The sequence below is a fragment of the Peromyscus californicus genome, unplaced genomic scaffold, assembly GCF_007827085.1.
Source record: "Peromyscus californicus insignis strain IS unplaced genomic scaffold, ASM782708v3 Scaffold_11__1_contigs__length_118956290, whole genome shotgun sequence".
NCBI lineage: Eukaryota > Metazoa > Chordata > Mammalia > Rodentia > Cricetidae > Peromyscus > Peromyscus californicus.
In genome coordinates this window covers 116,230,887-116,251,678 of record NW_026294402.1, presented here as the reverse complement: position 1 = coordinate 116,251,678, position 20,792 = coordinate 116,230,887, and the positions used below count along the sequence as shown (strand labels likewise).

General features: G+C 52.7%; 1 protein-coding gene across 3 annotated transcripts in view; it reads right to left on the bottom strand.

Annotated features, from left to right (window-relative positions):
* Positions 1-2,348: 2,348 nt before the first annotated feature.
* Vipr1 (vasoactive intestinal peptide receptor 1) overlaps positions 2,349-20,792 on the bottom strand; it is a 30,111-nt gene continuing 11,667 nt past the window's right edge. Inside the window, exons 3-13 of one of the 3 annotated variants that reach the window (XM_052724763.1) lie at positions 18,428-18,535; positions 16,333-16,439; positions 15,565-15,671; positions 15,035-15,167; positions 11,015-11,168; positions 10,494-10,554; positions 10,224-10,290; positions 9,839-9,885; positions 7,146-7,275; positions 6,884-6,925; positions 2,349-6,322 (exon numbers count right to left, since the gene is read on the bottom strand). In XM_052724763.1, coding sequence (XP_052580723.1) covers positions 6,131-6,322; positions 6,884-6,925; positions 7,146-7,275; positions 9,839-9,885; positions 10,224-10,290; positions 10,494-10,554; positions 11,015-11,168; positions 15,035-15,167; positions 15,565-15,671; positions 16,333-16,439; positions 18,428-18,535 — 1,148 coding nt within the window. In that variant the 3' untranslated portion in view covers positions 2,349-6,130. Of the gene's footprint in view, positions 6,323-6,883; positions 6,926-7,145; positions 7,276-9,838; positions 9,931-10,223; positions 10,291-10,493; positions 10,555-11,014; positions 11,169-15,034; positions 15,168-15,564; positions 15,672-16,332; positions 16,440-18,427; positions 18,536-20,792 lie in introns of all 3 variants that reach the window. The other 2 variants (XM_052724744.1, XM_052724754.1) reach the window with 2 other exon arrangements.

Below are 20,792 nucleotides of genomic sequence, written 5' to 3'. Positions count from 1 at the left end.
GTATCTGAGAGGACGTCTGTTTGTCTCCCGGAGTGCTGCCTGTTGTGTCCATCCTCGGGTGAACCAGACGCCAGCCACAGGAAACAACCCATGCCAGCTCCCGTTTGAAGAGTAAATATTAGTCTTTTCAAGAGCTGCCCGTTCTCTGTCACTTGGCACAGAGGACGTTGAGTTGGGCGGCGGGGGTGGGGGGGACCTCTTGGTCTACATATACTATGGAGTTGTGGCTCTCAGTTGCTAATGCAAGGGGGGGCTTCAGAAAGAGCCCCATCCTTTTTCTAGGAATGCACCCGAATGCCTGTGAAGAAGACCACTCTGAGACCCCAAGCCCTACCTTACCCCCGCCTCTTCCCCCAGACATGGTTCAGGCTGCTTCTACTGAGGAAGGGGACTGGAAAGTCTGACTTGATCTTGAGGTATCTGGGCCCCTGTTCTGAATTACGTGACCATGAAACACACTGCTTATCAGGAAGGGGGAAGAGCCTGCCCATTTCTTGCATCAGTGCCTAGGGAAGGCCTTGGGAAGTACCCTACCTGGCCACAAAGTCCTGACTCTGGCTTCCCAACCTGTTTCTTTCCTCTGGGACCATCCTCATTTATCTCCACTGTTATCACTCCTGGGATGGTCCTAGCCTCACCTCCACCCTCAGTGTCTTAGATTTGCACCGGGTGAGTGCGGAGCAAATGGAATGGTTGTTCTTCATGGCAACGGCTGTATTTGGAATTACCTAGAAGACATGCCATTGGGTATGCCTGTGAGGACATTTCCAGAAAGGCTTAACTAAGATGGGGAGTCCACCCTGAATGTGGGTGTCTCCATCCCATGGGCTGGGGTCTCAGGCTGAGTAAAAAGGAGAAAGCGTATTGAACACCGGTATTCACCTCTCTCTGCTTCCTGACTGGGGACACCTGCTTTGACTCCTGCTGCACTGAACGCTTCCTCCTGTGACCTCCCCGCCATGATGAACTGTATCCCCTCATGCCATGACATGCCAACATACTGTCTTCCCTAGGTTGCTCTTGATCTGTTACGGCAACGAGGAAACAGTTAATAAGAAACTCTGCCGAGCCGGGTGGTGGTGGCACACGCCTTTAATCCCAATACTTGGGAGGCAGAGCCAGGCGGATCTCCGTGAGTTCGAGGCCAGCCTGGGCTACACAGAGTGAGTTCCAGGAAAGGTGCCAAGCTACACAGAGAAACCCTGTCTTGAAAAACGGGGGGGGGGGGGTTAGGGGGGAGGGAAAGAAACTCTGTGGAATGAATGTGAAAGGACAATGTGAAGGCATCAGAGAGCTGGGATTCGAACCCCCGACTCCTGCAAGCCGCTGCTTTCTTCCGTCCCAGGAAGAGCTGGAGAAAAGGCCTTCCATCCCCAGAGGAGGTACTGTAGAACAGCTGGGCAGGGAAGGGATGAGAACTGATAAAAGAGGAGTGTGGCCCCCACTGGCCACTGACACAGGAGCCCCGTTTCAGTGCCTCCCCCAATTCCTAGGCAGCCTTCAGGGACACATGAAGCTACAGATTGAATAGAAGAGGATTTGAGTGAAGGTGAGGGAAGCCAGGGCAAGAACTCAGGCAGGAACCTGGAGGCAGGAACTGAAACAGAGACCACGGGGAATGATGCTTACTGGCTTGTTCCCTGTGTCTGTGCAGCAAGCCTCTGTGTATAACCCAGGCCCACCTGCCCAGGGTGGCACTACCCACAGTGGGCTAGACCCTCCCCCATCAGTTAACAATCAAGAAACGCCCCACAGGCATACATGCCTGTAGGCCAGTCTGACAGAGGCAATTCCTCAATTGAGGTTCTCTCCTCCCAGGTGTCTCTAGTTTGTGTTAAGTTGAATCCCTTCTCTTGACATTCACGATCCTTCCTGTCCTGTGTGGAGGCTGGGGCATTGTCAAGATGGCCTCATGATCTATCTTCCTCATCCTTGGGGTCTGCAGAAGGTAAGTCCTAAATGAATTATGTTTCCCGATAAGGCATATCCTTCGTTCCCATGGATGGGCTTCTGAGGGTAGGCCCTGGGGCGTTGACAGGCATCCTACAGACAGTGGCTGAGAAGAAAAGCCAACACACTGAGGAGAGCAGTGGGAACACCGGGCTGTACACTGACAAGAGCCCTGGGTTAGCCCTGGGGCTGTCACAGCTCTCTGCCATCACCCTGGCGAAGTCCTTTGTGGAAAACAGAGGACAGCCTGGAGCTCTTCAGTGTTTCTTCCACTGTGGCATCCTGGAACTCAGGGATGCTGGGACTCCTGGGATTGAGACAAGGACTAGGGTGACATGAGGGAGGAGGTTGCTGAGAGTATGGGATCTAAGCAGGTAAACAAAACAGCAGCTCAGGAATCAAAGTAAGTAATAGTTTAATGCAGTATTTTAAAATATCAAAATTAATGCAAAAATACAAGATGAACAATATATCAAGACAGAATCAGGATTGCTGGCTGGCTTGACTCTTCTTATGTCTCCAAGTAGGGCACACCCAAACGATCCCATCTCTGACAATATACAGAATATCTGAGGCATGGCTATGGGATTTGGAGAGCTGGGTTCAACACCATCCTCTACAGTGACTTCCCTTCTCTGGATTTTGGCTGTCCCATCTGTCTTGTGTGGAGGCTGGGGCATTGCCAAGATGGCCTCCTGACGCATCCCTCTGGCCTGCTGAGGTTACTCTGTTCCTTTTCCTGGGAGTCTGTGTCTTCAGAGTCATAGACTCCGGGGCTATTAATATCTTGGCCATCCTGGCTGGAGCAGGGTGTTTAATGACTGCCAGCTGTGGTTCCACTCCTTCCCCTTCCCCCAGAGAGATAAGAGCCGTTCCTGTTCCCACATGGGGGGAGGGAAGCTCGCCACTGCTCATTAAAACAAGGCCTTGCATGGCAGCTAGGATGGAGGGGCTGAGTCACAGTCCTCACCCCACTGTGCCCAGCACACCCTGTGGGAGTGCCTGGGGACTTACCCTTCCACTCACTGTTTCTTCCAAGGGGCTGCCTTGGTCTTCCCACCTTCTGTCCCTTTAGGTCATATTTCCAATAGCCTTAGAGGGTCTCTCCTCAGACACCCTGCAGACATTACAGTCAACATGTCCCACACCAGGCCACTGTCTCCCCAACTGACCTCCTCACTTTCCTGTTGATGGCCTAGCATCCTTTCCAGACATACACCCTGGGTCCTTCTCTGCATCAACCCCCCACCATCTCTCGACCTCATCTGATAGACCTTCTCTTTGTCTCTACTGGCAAGCACCCCAACATCGACTGGGCTGGATTCAGGTGTCCCTGACACCTAAACACGTTTCCTTGGGATCCTAAGGCCTCTCATAGCCTCAGACACCTCAGTGACGTTCTGCTAGCAGGTAAATCAGCCTCCTTGGACAGGCTGTGTCCCAGAGTGGGAAGACTACCAGCAATCAGGCCTTTCCCAGAGATCAGATGGAGTCTCTCTGGGTTCAGATGGTATGGCTCCCTGTCCTTACCCACCTGAGTTAACTGGCCTTTGCCCTTGGAGACTGTGAGTAGGCTTCAGTTTTAAGGAGCCACCAGAGTATGGGTTTCATTAGGTTCTTTTGGGTCAAGGCAGGACTCACATGGGCCAGTGGTTTGATCTTAGGGGAGCTCCACACAAGCTGGCCTGGGTATGATCCTCACCACACCCTCTATCTCACTCTTGGGAGCTCAGAACAGAGCTGTTTCTGTGTCAGTTGCCTGCCTGTGAGAAACCTTGACTCTATTAAGCCCGAAGGTGGACAAAGTTGGTAAAGTCTTTGAAGTGTCCACCAGACGGCGCTAGAGATGAGTTGGCCTGGTTTGACAGGTCCCTAGCAGGACCAGAGAGCGACCTGTGTATTGGCAGAGGAAGAAGGGACTGGGATAGCCCTGCCTGGAGTCACCCCTGCCCCACGGGTGTCATTAACCCAGGATATCGGCACAAGTTTTCTTAGCTCCTGAACCAAGGCTTCCAGCCTCTCTTTATCCCAGAACACCCTCCACTGAGCATCTCACCTTCTTTGAGCGGTGCCCCAACTCTGCCCTTCCTGTCTTGAGCACACCTTGAGTCTTACTTTTACTCACTCTTTATCCTCTTGGATGGTACCTGCTCCCCTCCCAGGGCTCCATGATTTACCCTGTGCCACAAGACACTGGGGAGATTTAGGGCCCATTCATTTAGGCATGGGGTCCCTTCTGGCCTTCACATAGCTCAGGAGGCATTTCTGATATGTCCTGGGATGGCACTGAGTGGCATCAGCCTTTGAAGGGGCCTTGCAGGTATATCTGAGCCTTTGCTAGCCCATCCCGGCCTCTCTGCACCAGCCTGGCATCCATGTCTGGCTTGTCCAGCAAGACAACACCACATGTTTACAAAGTGGAACCACAGAGGTGCGTTTACAAACCCTCGGCAGCTACGTCTCTCTGACCGGCTGATGTCATCTGCTTTGCCACACGGCTGTGTCTAAACCTTTCTGTTAGTTACACAGCCTCCCCTCACTGACTTGCGCTGGGACATCTGCCCTGATCTAATCCTCTTGGTTGGCTCCTAGGCAACAGTGACCTGGTTATTGGATTCTCTGTTTGCTGTGTTTTCAGGAATGAGTGTGAAACCTTGCTGTTTCTGACTGTTCTATTGGATGTTTTGAGTTGCTCCGAAGCAGAATCAGTCTCCTTCCAGCTGGATTTAGGGGGTGAGGGTCACAAGGGAGCCGTTACAACCTCTTCACACCCAGGTGTGAGTCAAAGGCTCTGGGGGATAAGCCCTCACATGGAAATGTAGGGCTCCTGTCCAAAGTTAGAAGGGTGGTAACTCCATCTCTCATTGGAAAAGGGGGTGGCACACGTGCTTAGAGGAAGCAGGAGACCCACACCAGCCAGGGGAACTAAGCCTGTTAAAGCCAATATTTATTGTAATACAAGCAAGGTGCAGTTCTGAGGGGACCTGCTGACACCAGCTTGGGTTAGAAGCTGCGTGGCTGCAAGGGTAGAGGGAGGCATAAGATGCCTTGACACCCCCCCTCGTCTTTAATGTCAATGACACACTCTGCCACTCTCTAAGGAGGCACAGCAACTGGGGGATGAGGGTAATATTTCTGGTAATACAACTCCAAGAGAATCCAGCAGGTCACAATATGTAAAAAGGTAGTCTTTAAAGCCGGGCGGTGGTGGTGCACGCCTTTAATCCCAGCACTCGGGAGGCAGAGCCAGGTGGATCTCTGTGAGTTCGAGGCCAGCCTGGTCTACAGAGCGAGATCCAGGACAGGCACCAAAACTACACAGAGAAACCCTGTCTCAAAAAAAAAAAAAAAAAAAAAAAAGTAGTCTTTATGTTGGCATTAGCGACAGGAAAAGATACTTGTTCTCTCTGAGACTCAGTTTCCTATTTGTGACCTCAGGATCAAGGGGCCTGCATGTTCATGTCTCTGACCCTTGCTGTGGTAATTGGCATGTAGACGAGCACCCAGGGTGGGCAGCTCACTATTGCTTTGGTTGTGCATAAGGCTGGTGTGACTGGTCCTATAGACAAAGCCCCTTGGTGAGCACTGGCTGGGGCTGTCTGCTCCCTTCCCAAAGGTAGGTCCCTGAGCTCCCAGGTCTGAGAATAGACCGACACTGGGACAGTTCCTTCCTGAGCGAGGATCACAACACAGCTGTGGTCCCCAAACTGAAACTCCAGGTCACAACCATATCTGCCTGAGGTAGAGGAACTCACCCACGGGAGGAGCTGGCAGATAAAAGCAGGACACTCGGGGAGGGGACTGCATCCTCAGAGAGGGGTCTCACTGGCAACGCTTGACCCAAAGCGACTTGAGGGCCACAGTGGAATTCTAGGCACAAACAGGGCAGAACCATTTTGCCCTGAGTCTCAAAGCTTTGAGGACCGTTGCTCTCCAGGAGGTGTATGCTGATTTTGTGCGCATGACTGGCAGAGGAGCCTTTGGAGGCGGAGTCTGATGCCGGTTCCTCTCCACATTTTCCAGGGTTGGACCTCCTTGCTCTCTAGCTTCCACGGACCCGGTCCTGGCTGCAGCAAAGGAATGTGTCCAGACCAAAGGTTGGAGCTAGCGGCGCTGCTGCAGACCTCTGCTCCCGGGCCGGCCTGGGGAGGGTGCGAAGGGGCCTGGCGGCCTCTGGCGGTCACACTAGGGAGACCTCGGCTTGGAAGCTGGAGGAGCGGCGCGCGCTGGGGCTGACGCGGGTCAGCATGGACACCTGCGTGCTGCACGTGGCGCCGTTGCTGCCTCCCCACGGGTGCTGGGATTTGGAGCTCCAGCACAGGACACCCTGCAGGTGCCAACGCCGCCACTTCCGGCGCAGCTCCGCCTGCACCTAGGACGGAAAGGGTGGTTAGCCCCCATACTGTGGAGTTCCAGGGCAGCCTTGTTAAGCTAGCCTTACATGTTCCCTAGCTTAAATGAAGAGGTGTGGATGTTATCCTGAGAGACGAGCAGAGTTGGGACAGGGTTGGGCGTCAGGGAGAGAGGGAAGGTGGGATGAAGATGGGCACTAAATGTAGTACAGGGAGGCCGAGGGGTGCTGCCTGGAGAGTGTACCCCGATTCTTCATCCAGGCACCCACTTGAGCGCAGTTTTATGGCTGCAGCTGCACCTTCCCTTGATGACTTACCCCATTTCAGCCCACACGCGCCTAGCTGGAAGTAGTCTGCACCTCGGATGCGCACAGGAGCCTGGCTCCTAACCCCACCCAGGGGATGTCAGTGCAGGCTGTGTCCCCACAGTATATCTTAAAGTGAGGCCCTAGGCAACTGAGAACTACTCTTGAGAGAGGCAGGCTTTAATCTATCCTTGCTCTCAATGATCCCAACAAGGTTTGTACACCCTGAGCCTGGGAGTTCTGGTCCCGGGCCACCAACATCTGGGAGGTGCTTACCTCGCCATTGAGGAAACAATAGAGGATGGCCACCACAAAACCCTGAGAAGGAAGGGGACAGGAGAGGTGAGGCAAGACCCTAGGCACTCCCAGCCCCACCCAACCCATCCCTGGTTCCCCACAGCCCCTTTAGTCCCCTGATTAAGGGAGATACTGAACGTTTAACCAGCGTTTAACCAGCACTTATGACAAGGGAAAAACTGGAACCCCCATCCAGGGCCCACCACAGCCCCAGATGAGTTCCCTGATCCCACATTCATACCTGGAAAGACCCCACAACAAGTTCGAAGACCATTTTCACCTCGGCCTTGAAGTTGTCAGGGAAGAAGGCAAACATGACGTAGTGGACTCCAAACAGGGGGATCAGCAGAAGCGTGGACTTAGCCAGCCTCCTGGGGACAGGAGAGGCAGCTGTGGGCATGTGTAGCTACATGTGGAGATGGGTGTGGCCCACCAGATGGCCAGACTGTGTGAGGATGGACAATGGTTTCTCTACCCCCATGTTTTGCCCACATCTATTCCTGTCCTCTGTCAATGTTCCTGCTTTCTTGTCCCCTACCTCCTTGCCTGGGGGAAGCACATGAGAGAATTAAACTCCCTCCATGCTCTTTCTTCTGGAGGAAGCCCACTGAGGATGTAGTTGTAAGAGGCAGGATTTCCCAGTCTCCCTCCTCCTGGTCAGTCTCCCCTGCCTGAAGAGTGAGGGTAAACGCATGCCCAGCATAGCCACATCAGAGATGCTTTCTCCTCGTAAGTGCTTTGGGTATATCCACGGACACTGGCTCCTTTTGGGAACGAGAACTCTGAGGAATGAAGTCTTCCCAGCCCAAAGGCTGATCCCATGTGCCCCGGGTGCAGGAGGGTGATGAGCACTCAGCTTTATGCCTGGTCATCAGGCATAAGGGCAGACTTGTGGCCCCTGTTCCTCTGCTGTGACCCTGTCTCTGGGAGTTGCCTATTTCCCTGATCCTGCATCCCTCCTCCACTCACCACATCAGTACAGAGTCCTGCTCCCAAGAACTAGCTTGTTTTTCTGCCACCCCGGTGCCAGCAGGGCCAGCATTCCCTCTAGGCACTCATCTGTCCCTCCACTGTGTACACTCAACTGACCTGACAGCTGGTCTAGGAAGTGAGGGCCATGTTTTCCTGAGTCCTGGCAGAGAATAGGTCCAGGGGAATGTGGGTGGGATGGGGTGCCCCTGTCTCTCTTGCCTTAGTCCTGGGATCCCACCCCAAGCTCTGTACAGATGCACCCTGGTCCTTCCCCTCCTTATTGGGCCTGGCTCCCAGCCACACCTCTTTGGCCATGAACCCATCCCACATTCGGAGGCTGACAGATGGAGGCTTTCTTTAAATTGAAGAGTGGGAACTGACAGCCCCTCCTTAGGAATTGCCAGCTCCAGCTCCCCCTTCTGTCTGTGACAGCTGTTCCTTTCCCTCTCTCCCATTCAGACCTGGCCACGGTCAGTTTGGGTTCTGTCCCCAATATTAGCCCATTGCAGCTGGACTTTTGGAAAACAAGGCTGCTGAGGTAAAGAACACCAGTGTGTGCAGGACGGCAGTGGGCAAGCCCCACAAATTTCCTTCTGGAAAGGAGAGTGATGTTCTGCCCACACAGCCTGCTGGGTACAGAATGCTGTCACACCAGGAACGGGAGGAAGCCTCAGTCTCAGGCCTGACAGTTGCAGTGTTCCAGAATAGAATACCAAATCCAGCAGCTCGTGACTCTAGCAGGGAGTCTTCCAACCACCGCTGAGATTCCCCTAACAGAGGCCAGTCTAAGGACACCTAGGATCCCAGGACTGGATGGCCCCTGTGGGACTTCCAGGCTTATCTGGCCTGCATGATGGTCCTCCGTCCTTCATTGCCACAGTAAAATGAAGGTCCCATGGGCCTCTGCATAGGTGCCCTGGCCGTGTTTTGTGTTTCTTTCCCTTCCTGTAAGCTCCGATTCCCGTAGGAACTTGTTGATCTCCCCAGTACCCAGCACAGGGAATGGACTTCCTCTTTCCAGACAATGAACTCAATATCTGTCCCACGGACACTGTGGCTCCCTGTGATGGTTAACACCAACTGTCAACGTAACGGAATTTAGAATCATGGAGGAGACAAACCTTTGGACATATCTGAGAGGGGCTTTCTGGATGGAGTTGAGGTGGGAAGACTCACCCTGACTGTGGGTGGCACCATTCCATGGCTGGGGTCCCAGACGGAATAAAAAGGGGAGAGTGAGCTGAGCACCAGCATTCACCTCTCTGTTTCAAGACTGTGGATGCCATGGGACCAGCTGCCATGATGGATGGCACCCTTGAACTATGAGCAAAAATAGACCTTTCCTTCCTGGAATTGCTTGTCAGGTACTTTGTTACAGACACAAGGAAAGTAAACACCTCTTCTCTTCCTGCCCATAGACCCCAAACCTTGGAGGGCGAGGAGGTATGCATCTGTCTTTTGTTCAAAGTGGGGAGCATTTTACAGTGGACTCTGAGTGTGACAGGGGCTGATGCATGGAGACCTCTTGGCTGGTGCCTGGTATGAAATCTGAAAGTACGATTATTATCAATGGGGAGTACGGAACATGGCTGCCTCATGGTGGAATGGGAGCTCCCTGGAGCATCACCTGCTGGACATCTATTGTATCCTCCTTCTCTACCAGGTACAGGTCAGGGATTGAGCACAGCTCAGTTTGAAGAAGGCACAGGTTTTTCATCCCCATCAAGCTCCCTGGGGGGCAGTAGGTTTGGACTTCAAGGACACTGGGTGAGTATGAAAACAGCAGATGTGGGGTGCAGAGGGAGGGCTGCCTGGTGACAGGCAGTGGATGCTGCTGAGCCTGGCCATGGATAAGAATGATGTCTGGTTTTGGGTAATTCTAGAGGTGTGGGGTGAGGTGTAGCGGATAATCTGAGGATCCAGGATGGAAGTTTGGAGCTGGCGTGCTGGGTCCACACTTACGAGTATGGGCTTCTGTCATTCTTCCCAATGTCGGGAGGCCGTAGTTTCTGAACCAGGATTCGGATGATGCAAATAAACAAGATGAAGTTCACCTATTGAGTGAGGGACCCCCAATGTTGGTCACTTAGAGCAAGCTAGGGGTGGGTTGCCTTCCCCAGTGTTCTGCCACCCCTCCATAGTACCTCTTAGCAGCTCCTCCCTTTGAAGAAAATCATCTGGGGACTCTCCTGAGGACCTGGCCTCCAACTTACCTGCTCTAGAGAGAGAGCTGGAAGCATGGGAAGGTGATGGAAACCTGAGGTTCCTTCCTGACCTAAACACTCATTTCCTATGTGTTCTGTGGTTAGCTGTATACTCTGGGATCAGTGAGGAGAGGAGGGCTTACCAAGATGGAGGTGAGGATGGGAGCCTTTATGATCCACCACAATGAGGAGTGGATGGTGTCCCAGCACCTGAAGAGAGAGAGCACAGAGGTTTGGGAGGAGAAGTCCTCAGCTTGAAAGTCAGCCATCCCCCAGAGTCTGCTACCCACATCTCCCTCCAGCCTCTTGCTTTGGACTTGGTGCTGTGGTCTGTCTGGGCAAGTATCATCATTCCCAGGGACTCTGCCCCCAAATGACAGCAGCCAGAGGGAGAGGATGGGACAACAGCTCACCCAAAATCTTCAAAATGGATCCTGACAATGGTCCATACCATGATGAATACACTGGGCACCCCTGTGAGGGCCAAAGAAGAATGGAAGAGAAGGAAATGGGCAGAGAACACAGGGAGAGGGTTTGGAGAAGGAACCAGAGAGAGGGAGGGAGAGAAAAGGGCAGGCGTTTAGGGCTGCTACCTACAGTGGCACAGGTTATTCACTGAGTAAAGACCCTCCAAGAGTTACTGAGGCTGTATGTCTGAGGGTCTGTGACCACTTAGACAGTTTTTTTTTTTTCTGATTTTAAGCCCTTATAGATTAGCAGTGGCCCTTCGTGTCAGGGTCAGAAGTTGGAAATGGATGTTTTTGTTCAGGCTCTGTGCCATAGAGTAGCTGTGGGAGGTTAGGAGGTGGGCTACCCCCAGGTCACACATTCTGGGGACATTCATCACTATTGGTGGAGCAATAAGCAGGCTAGGGTTGCACCCTCCCACCACCCAGTGAGCTTTCCCAGCCTGTCCCCCTCCCTGGTACCATACCCCAGCCGATGAGTATGTACCCCCAGAAGTACTTCCGTTCGGAGAAGAAGGAGACGGCCAGCAGGGTGTGTAGGTAGAGGCCCTCCACCAGCAGCCAGAAGAAGTTGGCCATGATGCAATACTGGAAGAAGACCACAGCTGCCTTGCAGCCGACCTGCGGGGAGCGAAGGGAGGTTCAGGGGTGGCGGGTTCCTCGCTGCCCAACCTCTGGTTGTGGGGACAGACACACTTCATCACTGTCAGCTCCCAATCAGGCTCTTGAGACGTACACAGTGGGTTTTCCTGTGATCTTGACTTTATATCCTTGGGCACTTTGGGCCAAGCTGGTAATTCAAATTATCCATCTGTCAATGTACCTTCTGTACATCTTCTGGCTACAGATCCCAGTGACTCTGGGCATGTCCAGTCCTCAGCCTGTGGCTGGCTACATGTGGCTGAGAATAGCCATGGATGCAGTCCAACACAAAATGGTAAACTTGTTTAAAATGTTAGGAGATTTTTTTTTTCTGGTCATATTTTTGGTAACTGTATTTCAAGATTCTCCAGCATGAGCTTGATCAGTAACAACATGGTGTCACAGTGTCAGAAAGTTGGACAAAAGGTGTAGACAAGCTTCTTGTCTGTCTGTACACCTGTTCATTTACCCGTCCACTAGAAATCTGTCTATTTGTGTATGCACATTATGCATGCTTGGGTGGATTTTCAGTCAGTCTCACACTGTAACCAGGCTGGCCTAGAACTCACTATGTATCCCTGGCTGCCTTCCAGTTCACAGCTAGCATACCTCAGTCTTCTGCATACTGGGATTATAGGTGTGAGCCACCATGCCTGGCCATTTATCCATTTATTGACCTCCCAACTCATGACAACTTAGCCATCTATTCAGCTACCATCCAGACATCCATTCATCAACTGTTTATCTGCTAAACAACCCACCCACTCACCTGTCTCCTCACCCACTCACCTGTCTCCCCACCCACTCACCTGTCTCCCCACCCACTCACCTGTCTCCCCACCCACTCACCGAGCCGTCTCTCTGTTCACTCCCTTCAGCTGTCTCTCCATCACCGAGCTGTCTCTCTGTTCACTCCCTTCAGCTGTCTTTCCACTCACCGAGCTGGCTCTCCATTGTTAACCAGTCCACCCCTATGGTACCCTTTGTTTTTGAGCTGGCCCAGGACTCACGCTGCCCCGTCCATATAACCACTTACCAGCTCCCTCTAACGGCCTGTCTCTTTCCTCTCTCCTTTGTTCTCTGCGCACTCAGCCCTCCATACACCTCTTTACCCTCCCCAGCACCAGCCCACTGCCCCTGCTCCCTGTCCCCCAGTGAGGACTGGGGGAGATGGAACCCTGAGGGCAAATTCTTGCTGGAGACTTCAGGAGCTCCCTGACCATAAGGTGTGAGCTGAGGCGTTGGAGGAGTCCCAGAGACAGTGTAGTGGACGCTGACAGGAGGGTAGAACAGGGTACTGGCTAGCTTTCTGTGAAAATGACACAAGCTGTCTGTTCATCGGGAAGAGGGAACCTCAGCTGATAAAGTGTCCCCACCAGTGTGAGTGAGGCTGTGGGGCATGGTCTTGATTGATGATGGATGTGGGAGGGCCCAGCTCCCAATGGGTGTGGTATCATCCTCGGGCAGGTGGTCAAGGGACTATAGGAAGGCATGCTGAGCAAGCTGTGAGGAGCAAACAGTGAGCAGTGCTCCTCCATGGCCTCTGCGTCGGCTCCTGCCTCCCCTTCATGATGGACTACCAGCTGTACGAGGAAGTGAGCCCTTTCCTCCCCAAGTTGCTTTTGGTCATGGTGTTTATCACAGCATAGAAACCTGACTTAAGAGAGGAAGGGAGGCAGAAGTAAGGGAAAGAAGGGCAGGGTGGGTCTTCCTTCTGGGAGCCATCAGAACTGGTAGAAAAATGGCCCAGGCAGGTAGGGACAACAGGAGATCCAGAGAGACATGGAGCAGGGTGATCAAGGGACTCTGGGTGGCTTAGTTAACACGATGGGAATGAAGGACTCCTGGGCCTCTGTCCTCGCTCAGAACCCTTCACTCACTTCACAGCTTCACGCACCCTCCCAGAGCGGCCCTTTACTTCCATCCCCCACACAGAGCCTGGGTCGCCTGCCTTCTCTTTCAGGCCCTTGGCTGTGTGGCACCCTCCTGGAGCAGCCCCCTCTCCTCCCTATGACTGGAAAGTCCTTTCCTGGGTCACAGTCTAGTCTCTCCAGCTGCAGGCCCGTCTTACCGGCCTTACAGGACTACTCCACAGAACCACTCACAGCATGGGTTGGGAAGCTAGAGTTGGCCATGATGCTGGACAAGCTCTCTGGAGGCTGCTGGCCTCTCCCTGGCCCTGCACTAGGCTCTAGCTTGTAGAATCACCCTGGGTTTTTCTGTCCTCTTGAGATCACGCCATCAATGGAAGCAGGTGATCCAGATGCAGTGTGCTGCCTCTCTGGTCTCACTCAGGAGCTGTGACTCCTTAGAACATGGTGTAGGAGGGAGTCCTGGCTGCTTCAAGCTCTGTCCTAGGGTGGGGTCCTCTGAGTCACTTGAAGACGATGATAGAGAATATTGGCAACTTGACAGAAGCTAGAATACCCAGGAGACGTGCCTTTGGAGTTTTTAGATTTGGTTAATTGCGGGGTAGGCAGAACCATTCTAGGAGCTGCGGTCCCAGACTGAACAAACAGGAGAAAGTGAGCTGAGCATCGGCGTTCCTCTCTCTCTGCTTCCTGACTGTGGGTGCCATGTGACCAGCGCCCACACTCCTGCCTCCATGCCTTCCCTGCCATGCTGCACTGCACCTTCACACCCTGAGCCAAACCAACCTTTCTTTCCTTACATTGCATCTGTCAGGCATTTTGTCATAGCAGCGAAAAAATAACAAATACAGAGGCATACTCTCCAGTGCCTGGAAATGGATTCCTCAGAGGTTCCCCGAGTCTCTGACCCCAGGAAAGCCTAGGACTGGGCTGATGAAGGCAGTCAGCAAGAGCAGGAAGAGAAGGACAGCAATGTGGGGACCAGCACCTCGGCTGCAGAGAGCAGAGGGTTGACCTGGGAGCAATATGGAGGGGGCTTGCAGAGATGGGGAAACTGAGGCAGGGAGTTGTCTGAGGTCAGAACAGAAACTAGTGATGAGGGAGGATGGGGGCCTGACTATGAGGTGTGGGGGCTCTGGTCCTGACTATGAGGTGTGGGGGTTCTGGACCCTGACTATGAGGTGTGGGGGCTCTAGGCCCTGACTATGAGGTGTGGGGGCTCTGGTCCTGACTATGAGGTGTGGGGGCTCTGGTCCTGACTATGAGGTATGGGGGTTCTGGGTCCTGACTATGAGGTGTGGGGGTTCTGGGCCCTGACTATGAGGTGTGGGGGTTCTGGGCCCTGACTATGAGGTGTGGGGGCTCTGGTCCTGACTATGAGGTGTGGGGGTTCTGGGCCCTATGAGGTGTGGGGGCTCTGGTCCTGACTATGAGGTGTGGGGGCTCTGGTCCTGACTATGAGGTATGGGGGTTCTGGGTCCTGACTATGAGGTGTGGGGGTTCTGGGCCCTGACTATGAGGTGTGGGGGTTCTGGGCCCTATGAGGTGTGGGGGCTCTGGTCCTGACTATGAGGTGTGGGGGTTCTGGGTCCTGACTATGAGGTGTGGGGGTTCTGGGCCCTGACTATGAGGTGTGGGGGTTCTGGGCCCTATGAGGTGTGGGGGCTCTGGTCCTGACTATGAGGTGCCCACGTGCATTTCTTATTAACAGAGGCAGATATGTGAACTTTCGGATGGCCCAGCAACCAACCGGTTGCTGCTGCTGAGAGGGGAGAGGGATTTGTGGAGTGATCAGGGTGTGTGTGGTTCTGTCCTTAAGGAGAGAGGAGAGAGGAGAGAGGATGGGCAGAGATTGGAAGACAGAAGGAGAAAGAGAGAAGAAGGAGCAGAGAAGAAAAGAAAGAGGAGGAAGATGTGAAGCATGAGCATAAGGAGGATGTGGAGCAGGGTGTGGGGAGTAAGGTGGGTCCTCACCGAACCCTCAGAGCAGTGGTCCATCTCTCCTCTGTTGAAGAGGGCCAGGTCCTTGATGAAGACAGCAGTGGCCCTCAGGACGAAGGACATAAAGAGATGCATGTGGATGTAGTTTCGGGTACAGTGCAGCTTCCTGCAAGGGGCAGATACATCTAGAATGTGGAAGGGACCTTGGACTACCCCACCCTGATTGGCATGGTGCCATGCTTTAGGCAAGGTGGTGGGAAGATATGTGGCCTCCATGTTACAGGCCTTGCCTCCAAGGTGACAACCCCTAGTCCCCAAACTCCTGGGCATCAAGAGTATTTTGGCAGGCCCTCCCTCAGTTGCCCAGTATACAGGAAAGGGGACAAGACTGCTCTAGAGGTCACACCTTGGCCACTTGCTGTTGAGTCTGGGATGGCTGGCCTGGCAGAGGCAAGGGCAGGGACCGTGAGCTGTCTGAGGGTGGGAAGTGGCAATGGAGGGCCATACTGGGGTTCCACCAAAAAAAGACACATTTCATGCTGGCTGCTGGGGCTGGGCCTCACCTGAACAGGCTCAAGACAGCCATGGCAACCAGGAGGCTGACCAGGGACAGGCTGTAGCCGATGGTGTAGCCAGTCTTCACGGCACTGTAGAACTCGGTCTGCTGCTGCTGGGGGGAGGTAGGCAAGGGTCTTGGGTAGGAGTCAGGGGAGCTCAGCTTGGGACTGTTGATGGGGGATGAGCTGGCTATATGCTCTCCTGGTGCCCCTGCCTCACATAAGGAAGATGTGCTCAGGGCTCCCAAGAGCAGCTGAGTGGTGCCCACTAAGCTCTGGTTTTCATAGACACATGGACACTGTGCCCAGAGGTGACAGGGGTAAATGGGTCCTACTTTCTGCTGTGCATGATGAATATCAGTGTGGCAAAGAGTGGAACTTCCAACTCCCACTTGCCAATCATTTTTTTTAAATAGAATTTTGAGAGTCTCCCTTTATAGCACAGGCTAGCCTCAAACTCATGATCTTTTTGCCCCAGCCTCTCAAGTGCTGGGATTGCAGATGTAGAGATGCAGACCAGCTTGAGGGTTAGCCCAGGCTAGCCTCAAACTCATGATCTTTTCACCTCAGCATCCCAAGTGCTAGGATTACAGATGTAGAGGCAAACCAGCATGGGGTTCTATTTCAGTTTTGGCTGCTCTGAGGACAGCTCCCCTTGGGTGTGATCCTCATGAAAGGCCTGTGTGTACCCTGCTGGGGGAGTCGGGACAGGCCTCGGGAGTGCAAGCTTGAGGAAAGTGGACCTCGGTGTACAGAGGCACAAGACTCCCTCACCTCATCCAGACTCGATGCGCTGTCATCCAGTCCACAGGCAACGTAGTAGGAGCCTGACTCCAGTTGTGACCAGCCTTCTTCAGTGCAGCTACGGCTGATGTTATGTCCTGGAAGCAGGTGACAGAGGGAGAGATGCAGAGTCTAGAGCCAGGAGGCAGGGCAGAAGACACAGAACTCGCTCTCCCCATGCTCTGGTGCTCCCAGACCCAGGCCCTTGGGGTTCCCCTAAGGTGAGAAGTTCCTGCAGAGAAGCTGCCTGATGACAGACTCAGAACAGACGTTACTGTGACTCCATTTTACAAAACAGAATTTGGCTCCTTTTTTTAGTGCAAACACAGAGGCAGGAAGACTCTGGTGTGTGTACATAGTCACCTCCTGTGCAGTACCAACTGGAAGGCACAGACTGATGAGTGATTTAGTCATGCAAACAGAAAAGTATCATGCTCTACACTTACCAGAGCACATTAAGAACATGTGGACCCATGGAGATATTAAGACCATATCAGAAGAACCAGGCAAGAAATTGTCAAACATACCAGACCAATGAAGGGTTCAAGAAACCCCCTCATCTGAACCCCATAAAGAGCAGGACACCTAACGCTAGGCTCGCCCCACCGACCTGTTATCTGAACACCCAGTGTGTGTGCCAAGAGACAGAGAATGCCTCATTGTCCCTGAGGCTGTGCAACTCAACTTTTTCCCCACTGCTTGGCATGGCCCACTTGAATTTCTATCCACCTGTCCATTCATCTACTTGTCTGTCTGTCTATCCATCTGTACCTAGTCCTATGTCTTGCCTCAATGGTCCTGTACAGACTGGGCACTCTGTCTGGGCTCTCACCTCCAGTAGCCCGCCAACTGGGATCTTAGTAACTTATCTAACCACCTGGTTTTTTCCATCTCTGTCAGCTCTGCCTTTAATGTTGGGGTTGCAGATGCACCCCACATGTCTGTGTTTACAAGGGTGCCAGAGATCTGAGCTCATAGGGGTCTTCATGCTTGCACAGCAGGAGTTTTCCCATGGAGTTATACCTCCAGTCCTCCAGTCCTCCTCCTACCCAGCCAGAGCAGACTTCCTTCTAACCCTCTGGTTTTTATCTTCCGTAAGAACCAAGACTCTTTGCAGGGGGCACGCTTTCCTCACTCCTGTTACCCTAAAGCACAGGAGTGGGGGTTGGCATCACTCTTTATCCACACTTGCAAATGCCCCCCTTGGGGTTGAAGGCCAACTGATCTCACCCCTTCATCCACACTCTCTCCTGTATATCCAGTCACTAGCCATAGTCTCCCATTCCCTCCTTCAGCTTCAGAACTGGGTCCACTGAGTACTGCTGCATAGACTTCACAAGGTCTTCACAAACTCAAATCTTCATATTCATGTGCACTCTGAGGTGAGGTCTGCGGCTAAGGAAGGGCTAGCTTGTTCACATCCTCTCAGGTCCTCATCTGAGCAGAGCATCACTTGCGTCCCCACATCCTCCTCCCTCCCAGAACCTCTGCCCATTTACTGTACATTTGCTTATTGTTTCACTTAAAGGTGTCTCCAGCTAGCACCATGACTCCCAGAGGACAGGCAGGTGACAGTCTCCAAAGTCCCTTCCCACTGTGTAGCACGGAGCTCAGAGTGACGGGAGGTATCTCATCTACTGGCTGAATGTGGGCTGGAGGTCTTAAGGGGGCCCCTTCCCTTTTTGTCTAACATGTGAATGTTTGATCAAATAGAACATGACAAGGTATGTAAGCAAAGCTGTGTGGTGGTTTCCTAGGGCCCCAAAGGTCATCTGTTCCAGGCTGTGACAGACTGAGTCATAACCAAGACAACAAGAACATGGGAGGCATAACTCAATCAGACCTGCCAGTCAATCAGTTATCAATTGCTGAGCAAATATTTAATGAGCCCTTCCCACACGCTTATCTCCATGTGAAGAGCTAATCAAATCCCACAAGTCCTCTCAATGCCATCCTTGGTTGTGAAGCCCCCAGGATCCGCTAGACCCTTGGACAGCTTTCTCACTTCCTTAAGTGGCAAAACCCCCAAGCTTACACCATTCACAACATGTGGCCCAGCTTCTGGCCTTCAGCCCACAGCTCGTACCATGAATAGGAGAGAAGAGCTGAAAGATGAGTGGGCAGTCCAGCACCACCACCTGGCCCAGAGGAGTGGGTGGCCAGCAGGTGAGGTTGTCCCACATCTTGCTGCAGCCTGTTGGGTGAAAGCAGAGGACACGTGTCAACGAATGGGCACAGTGACCACTCTCTTCCTCCTCCTTTCCTTAGAGGGGCTCTGTCTGAGTGGAGGCTGTGCCTGCCCAGGCTGCAGAGGTCCTGTTCTGATGGAAAGAAAAGAGGACCCTCTCTCCATACGGGATGGAGCTTCCCTACATGGCATCAAATATTGATTTTAGACAGGGTCTTGTATAGCCCAGGCTGGCCCCAAGGAAGACCTTGAACGTCTGGTCCTCCTGTCTCTACCTCTTGAGTGTTGCTGGAATGACAGGTGTGTGCCACCATGTCCAGTTCATACGATGCTGGGGATCAAACCTGGGGTTTGTGCACGCTAACTGCCAACAGCAGAGCTACATCTCCATGTGATAGACGAGCACCAGAGATGCCAGGGAGGTAGCTAGCTGGTTCTGCCCAATGGCAAACTGTCTCTCATTCTGGATGAGTTACTGGACACGTGTACAGGTGTCAATCTTTTTGAATGACAAGAGCTAAGGCTTTGGCATCCAAATACTCAGAACAGCGGCTTTAACTCTGTGGAGTGTTCTGGGAAAGCAGTCCCTGAGAAAAGGGTGCAAAACCTGTTTTCATTATGTTCTGAACTTTAATGGGAGTTGGTCAAAGTGTGAGAAGGTCATGTCACCTACTGTAGTGCTTGCCTGTGGTATCTGAGTCAGTGACGAGCACAGCTGTATACTCCAATCCACGTTTACAGCTCTCTCGTTCCCAGAGCTTATATTTATAGGCACAACCTTCAGACTGTCACCTTTATCTTTTACTGCTATCACGCCTGCACATGCATACGGCATTTGATTATAAATCACTCTCCTTTCTGTTTTTTTCTTTTATAGAGAGTCGTATATGTTTCTAGCAGCACAATGAGTGGCCTTCATTTTTATGGTTTGTAAGAAAACAGACATTTAGATTTCAAAATCTTATATTACCAAATTACCAGCAGCAGTTTCTAGCAATTCAGTCCCACAGTTTGAGTCTGCCTTCTCAACACAAACAAGGCTATTAATCCACATTCAAAAAAGCAAGATCCATCTCAAGAGGCTCTGTTAGAAACCATCATTGTTTAAAAACACAAGTATGCATCTTCTGAATTAAAGGCAGCACTGGAGATGTTTCTGTAAGATGCTGGGTACCAGGAAGCATGCTGAGCGCACTTCTTCATAGAGCTTGCAAAGCATTGCAGGCTGGCTGGTGAGGATGCTGAGGGGTGTTTCCAGGGGGTCTACAAAACTGGGTGTCCCTGAGGTAAGATGACTCCTCTGGACCCCTCTCCTGAAGGAGGCTGCCTCTTGCAATGCTGCCAGCCCCACCGGTTTGCTCAGGAAACCCAACCCCAGAGTCAAAGTCAATGCCAGCTGGGCCAAGCCCAGACCAGCCCAGGTCCGAAGGTTCACAAGTTCTCAAGAAGGGGGCCTGGGAAGAGGAGGTGGAGGGATGCATCCACTTGGGGGAAGAGCCTCCAGACTCTCAGTGCTGTGGTCATGTGGCAGCCAAGGAGGGGATTGGGGTGCGCGGGGAAGGGGGCAGGACCCCTGGTGCTGTAGCAGTATGGCTGGCACCTGCAGCCAAGGCTAAGGAAGTCACCCAGAGTGCATCCTCTCTTCCTGTGGTCCTGCCACTTTATCATGTCCCTCATCTATCCTGAGTCCCATGGTTGCTTTGGCTGATGGTCCGACTTCTGCTCCTAGGAGGACATAGAGCAACCCCTCAGGCTGGGAAAATCTGCTTATGATTTATGACCTGTTTCAATTAACATCAGTCAGCTCTAGGTTTGGAATGTCCCAACATTGTTTCAGTCTCTAAATAAGCAGCTTATATAACCAGTCCATTTCACAGATGAGGAAATGGAGGCAAGGTGGCAGGATGAGGTGTGGCCGAGCCTGGGGCTTGCCCATTCACACATTCCTCTCCTGGTTTACAGGGCTTGGTAGCATTTCTCTGGGAAATTGGCTGCTGCTGGACTTTATGTACCCTTGCTGACAGTACTGGGCACACCCTGTTTTGCAGGCCAGCTATTGTGTCTGGGTCTCTGCCAGACCTCAAGCTTTCAGAGTTGCCAGTCAGAGCTGAAGAGTGGGGGGCAGGGGTTCAGCTTCCCCAGAGGTGGGACAGAATTGAAGGACACTGCGCTGTGCCCTGTGGGGACTCTGCATTTCGCCTCAAAGAAGTGCAGCATGGCCAAGGCCATGCTGTGAACTGGACCCAAATCAGCAAGAAGACCC